The sequence below is a fragment of the Capra hircus genome, chromosome 7 (genome assembly GCF_001704415.2).
Source record: "Capra hircus breed San Clemente chromosome 7, ASM170441v1, whole genome shotgun sequence".
NCBI classification, from domain to species: domain Eukaryota; kingdom Metazoa; phylum Chordata; class Mammalia; order Artiodactyla; family Bovidae; genus Capra; species Capra hircus.
In genome coordinates this window covers 93,161,167-93,167,446 of record NC_030814.1, presented here as the reverse complement: position 1 = coordinate 93,167,446, position 6,280 = coordinate 93,161,167, and the positions used below count along the sequence as shown (strand labels likewise).

General features: G+C 44.1%; 1 protein-coding gene across 1 annotated transcript; it reads left to right on the top strand.

Moving 5' to 3' along the window:
* Positions 5,074 to 6,015, top strand: LOC102175946 (olfactory receptor 2Z1). The gene has a single exon (XM_005682491.2). The coding sequence runs from the start codon at positions 5,074 to 5,076 to the stop codon at positions 6,013 to 6,015; it is 942 nt and encodes a 313-aa protein (XP_005682548.2).

Genomic DNA, 6,280 nt, shown 5'->3' with positions numbered 1-6,280 from the left:
AAAATGGGAACTTTGGAATCAGATCCTTATTTTGTTCAAATCTTGATTCGGTTACTTCTTGCTGGACAAGTCACCAGACTTCTCTGAATATCTGTTTCTCATCCAAAAAATACAGAAAAACAGCAAGACCTATAGTCAGTGTTTCTTTTTTTACTGTTATAAAATATGTATTGTTGTTGATCAGTTGCTCAATTGTGTCTGATTCTTTGAGGCCCTATGGACTGCAGCACACCAGGCTTCCTTCTCTGTCTTTCACAGTCTTCTGGAGTTAGCTCCAATTCATATCCATTGAGTCTGTGATGCTATCTAATCATCTCATCCTCTGTTGTCCCCTCCTCCTCCTGCCTTTAATCTTTCCCAGCATCAGGATTTTTCCAATACATACTTTTAATACATAAAAATTACCATTTAGACCACTGTAGTGTACTGTTAATGGCATTAAGTATATTCAAATTTGTGTGTAACCACCCACACTGTCCCTCACCAGGACTTGAAGGTTGAAGCTTGTTTTTGTTCAGTTGCTAAGCCATGTCTATTGTTTCCCTCTATTTCTTTGCATTGATCCCTGAGGAAAGTTTCCTTATCTCTCCTTGCTGTTCTTTGGAACTCTGCATTCAAATGGGTATATCTTTCCTTTTCTCCTTTGCTTTTTGCTTCTCTTCTTTTCACAGCTATTTGTAAGGCCTCCTCAGGCAGCTATTTTGCTTTGTTGCATTTATTTTTCTTGGGGATGGTCTTGATTCCTGTCTCCTATACAGTGTCATGAACCTCTGTCCATAGTTCATCAGGCACTCTGTCTATCAGATCTAGACCCTTAAATCTATTCCTCACTTCCACTGTATAGTCATAAGGGATTTGATTTAGGTCATATCTGAATGATCTAGTGGTTTCCCCCACTTTCTTCAATTTCAGTCTGAATTTGGCAATAAGGAGTTCATGATCTGAGCCACAGTCAGCTCCCAGTCTTGTTTTTGCTGACTGTATAGAGCTTCTCCATCTTTGGCTGCAAAGAATATAATCAATCTGATTTCGGTGTTGACCATCTGGTGATGTCCATGTGTAGAGTCTTCTCTTGTGTTGTTGGAAAAGGGTGTTTGCTATGACCAGTGTGTTCTCTTCGCAGAACTCTATTAGCTTTTGCCCTGCTTCATTCTGTACTCCAAGGCCAAATTTGCCTGTTACTCCAGGTGTTTCTTGACTTCCTACTTTTGCATTCCAGTCCCCTATAATGAAAAGGACATCTTTTTTGGGTGTTAGTTCTATAAGGTCTTGTAGGTCTTCATAGAACCATTCAACTTCAGCTTCTTCAGTGTTACTGGTTAGGGCATAGACTTGGATCACTGTGATATTGAATGGTTTGCTTTGGAAATGAACAGAGATCATTCTGTCATTTTTGAGATTGCATCCAAGTACTGCATTTTGGACTCTTTTGTTGACTATGATGGTTACTTTATTTCTTCTAAGGGATTCCTGCTCACAGTAGTAGATATAATGAGTTAAATTCACCCATTCCAGTCCATCTTAGTTAGCTGATTCCTAGAATGTCGATGTTCACTCTTGCCACCTTCAATTTACCTTGATTCATGGACCTAACATTCCAGGTTTCTATGTAATATTGCTCTTTACAGCATCAAAACTTGCTTCTATCACCAGTCTCATCCACAACTGGGTGTTGTTTTTGCTTTGGCTCCATCCCTTCATTCTTTTTTTTTTTTTTTAAGTTTTTTATTTTTTTAATTTTAAAATCTTTAATTCTTCCATGCGTTCCCAAACATGAACCCGCCTCCCACCTCCCTCCCCACAACATCCCTCTGGGTCATCCCCGTGCACCAGCCCCAAGCATGCTGTATCCTGCATCGGACATAGACTGGTGATTCAATTCTTACATGATAGTATACATGTTTCAATGCCATTCTCCCAAATCATCCCACCCTCTCCCGCTCCCTCTGAGTCCAAAAGTCCACTATACACATCTGTGTCTTTTTTGCTGTCTTGCATACAGGGTCGTCATTGCCATCTTTCTAAACTTCATATATATGTGTTAGTATACTGTATTGGTGTTTTTCTTTCTGGCTTACTTCACTCTGTATAATCGGCTCCAGTTTCATCCATCTCATCAGAACTGATTCAAATGTATTCTGTTTAATGGCTGAGTAATACTCCATTGTGTATATGTACCACAGCTTTCTTATCCATTCATCTGCTGATGGACATCTAGGTTGTTTCCATGTCCTGGCTATTATAAACAGTGCTGCGATGAACGTTGGGGTACGTGTGTCTCTTTCAGTTCTGGTTTCCTCGGTGTGTATGCCCAGCAGTGGGATTGCTGGGTCATATGGCAGTTCTATTTGCAATTTTTAAAGGAATCTCCAGACTGTTTTCCATAGTGGTTGTACTAGTTTGCATTCCCACCAACAGTGTAGGAGGGTTCCCCTTTTTCCACACCCTCTCCAGCATTTATTGTGCAAGCTGGTTTTAGAAAAGGCAGATGAACCAGAAATCAAATTGCCAACATCTGCTGGATCATGGAAAAAGCAAGAGCAGTCCAGAAAAACATCTATTTCTGCTTTATTGACTATGCCAAAACCTTTGACTGTGTGGATCACAATAAACTGGAAAATTCTGAAAGAGATGGGAATATCAGACTACCTGACCTGCCTCTTGAGAAACCTGTATGCAGGTCAGGAAGCAACAGTTAGAACTGGACATGGAACAACAGACTGGTTTCAAATAGGAAAAGGAATGCCTCAAGGGTGTATATTGTCACCCTGCTTATTTAACTTCTATAAGAGTACATCATGAGGAATGCTGGGCTGGAGGAAGCACAAGCTGGAATCAAGATTTCTGGGATAAATATCAATAACCTCAGATATGCAGATGACACCACCCTTATGGCAGAAAGTGAAGAGGAACTGAAAAGCCTCTTGATGAAAGTAAAAGTGGAGAGTAAAAAAGTTGGCTTAAAGCTCAACATTCAGAAAACTAAGATCATGGCATCTGGTCCCATCACTTTTGGCAATTGGCAAATAGATGGGGAAACAGTGGAAACAGTGACTGACTTTATTTTTCTGGGCTCCAAAATCACTGCAGATGGTGATTGCAGCCATGAAATTAAAAGACACTTACTCCTTGGAAGGAAAGTTATGACCAACCTAGACAGCATATTAAAAAGCAGAGACATTACTTTGTTGACAAAAGTCCATCTAGTCAAGGCTATGGTTTTTCCAGTGGTCATGTATGGATGTAAGAGTTGGACTATGAAGAAAGCTGAGCACTGAAGAATTGATGCTTTTGAACTGTGGTGTTGGAGAAGAATCTTGAGAGTCCCTTGGACTGCAAGGAGATCAAACCAGTCCATCCTAAAGGAGATCAGTCTTAAGTGTTCATTGGAAGGACTGTGCTGCAGCTGAGATTCTAATACTTTGGCCACCTGATGCAGAGAGCTGACTCATTTGAAAAGACTCTGATGCTGGGAGGGATTGGGGGCAGGAGGAGAACGGACGACAGAGGATGAGATGGTTGGGTGGCATCACCGACTCAATGGACATGGGTTTGGGTGGACTCCAGGAGTTGGTGATGGACAGGGAGGCCTGGCGTGCTGTGGTTCATGGGGTCAGAAAGAGTCAGACACAACTGAGCAACTGAACTGAACTGGACTGAAGCCATGTTTGACTCTTTGTGACCCCATGGACTGCAGCACTCCAGGCTCCCCTGTCCTTCACTGTCTCCCAGAGATTGATCAGATTCACGTCCACTGAGTCGGTAATGCTATCTAACCATCTCATCTCATCCTCTGCCACCCTCTTCTCCTTTTGCCTTTGATCTTTCCCAGCATCAGAGTCTTTTCCAATGAGTCGGCTCTTTGAATCAGCTGGCCAAAGTATTGGAATATTGAAGCGTTAACTGTGAAATAACCAGATACCCACTATACAGTTAGTGCTCATTTGGTGTCAGCTCCTCTCAAGATGAGCATAGTGAGTGAACAGAGCAAGACTAGGTTCATTTTGACTTTTAAATAGCCCTTGACATGAGTATGCAGTAAAAGTTATTTTACCAGCTGGGAAACTTGGTGGCTAAGGTAATCGATTGGTTCCACATTGGCAGAAAATTGTTAGGAATTAGTTTTTAAGTTTTCCTTTATGAAGCCGTGGAAATAGTGAGATATTCCCAGGATTTATTTAATACAATTTTTGACTGGACTACCAAGGAAGTCCCCAGACCATCAATTTGATCCCAGTGCTTGCCCATCAGATTTCTCTTTGATCCAGATTCTCATCCAGGCCACTGGACCCAGATCTTTCTCTGTTTTCTTGCTTGGTTTGTTGATTGAACTCCATCTATTTACCAGTCCTTTTGGAATATTGCTTCTGCTTTGGCCCCAGCACCACTGGGATGAGGAGTATTGAATTATTCTACAGGGATTGTGTTCCTGTCTTTGACTTGGACCATGAAATTGGGACTGCAAGAGTCAGTGGGAACCCGACTTTGTAAAGCAACTATGTGTGTGTGTTTGTGAGTCACTCAGTCATGTCCAACTCTTTTTGATCCCATGAACCAGAGCCCACCAGGCTCCTCAGTCCATGAATGCTCCAGGCGAGAATACTGGAGAGGGTTGCCATTCCTTCTTTGGAATCTTCCCAACCCAGGAGTTGAACCCAGGTCTTCTACATGTCTCCTGCGAGGCAGGCAGATTCTTTTACTGCTGAAAGCAACTATATTCCAATAAAAATTATTGTTTAAAAAAGGGGAAAAACTAAATATTGCTATTATTAAAAAAAAAAAAGTAGCTGGGTAGCTTTTGACCAGCATGTGGCCAAGTGTCTCATTCAGAGGTTCCAGTTACAGTTTTCCCATCCCATACCTGTGACAGACATCACTAATCAATCATGGCTTTTTTTTTAACCTATTAATCTTAGCTGTGACCTCATAGCTCTTCTCAAGATGGCACTCCAGGCAGCCTTTACCAATCAATAGCCATTGGCACGTGGGATGAGACATATATACCAGCCCCGACTTGGGCTTCTTGCCATGGGTCTCCAGTTCTTCTTGCAGCAAAGGTATGTTGTGTAAAATATGACAGATGTGAATCAGTCAGTGGCCTCTGACTTCATTCTGGTGGGCATCTTCAGCCGCTCAGGGTCACCTCAGCTACTGTTCTTCCTGGTGGCTGTCATGTTTATCATGGGGCTTCTGGGCAACATTACTCTGCTCTTCCTGATCTGCGTGGACTCCCGGCTCCACACACCGATGTATTTTCTGCTGGGTCAGCTCTCCCTGTTTGATGTTGGTTTCCCCCTGGTCACCATCCCCAAGATGGCCTCAGACTTTCTGCAAGGAGAAGGCTCCATCTCCTTTGGGGGTTGTGCAGCTCAGATATTCTTCCTCACGCTGATGGGTGTGGCTGAGGGCATCCTGTTGGCCCTCATGTCCTATGACCGTTATGTGGCTGTGTGCCACCCGCTGCAGTATTCTCTGCTCATGAGGTGCCAGGTGTGCCTGCTCATGGTGATCTCCTCCTGGCTGGCGGGTGTGCTCAATGCCTGCATCCAGACCTCCATCACTCTGCACTTCCCCTACTGTGCCTCGCACACCGTGGACCACTTCTTTTGTGAGGTGCCCGCGCTGCTGAAGCTCTCCTGTGCGGACACGTCTGCCTATGAACTGGCGCTGTCCACCTCGGGAGTGCTGATCCTGGTGCTTCCCCTTTCCCTCATTGTCACCTCCTATGGCCACGTGTTGGGGGCTGTTCTACGTATGCGCTCAGAGGAGGCCCGCCACAAAGCCTTCACCACCTGCTCTTCACACATCGCAGCAGTGGGACTCTTCTATGGCGCAGCCGTGTTCATGTACATGGTCCCGGGCGCCTACCACAGCCCACGCCAGGACAACACGGTCTCCCTATTCTACAGCCTTATCACCCCCACACTCAACCCCCTCATATACAGCCTGAGGAACCGGGAAGTGTGGATGGCTTTGGTCAAAGTTCTCCACAGAGCTGGGCGCAGGGCAAAGTGATACTCACAGAGGGGGCTGCGGGTGTGATCTTAGTGGTTCTCCATTCCACCCATCTCACCGAAGTACCAATTTATGGTGCAGCTGATAAGACCTGAGATCCAAGGCTAAGTATCTGCCCAGCTTCTTCCCATCCCTTGAGGTGTTGAGTTCATGTTTTCTCCCATGGACTTGTGGAAAGCAAGAGTAGCAGTCCTGTATTAAAAAGAAATATACTTTTAGTGGATTCTTGCCCTATTTTTAGCATTATTTACATGAATGGAAGGGG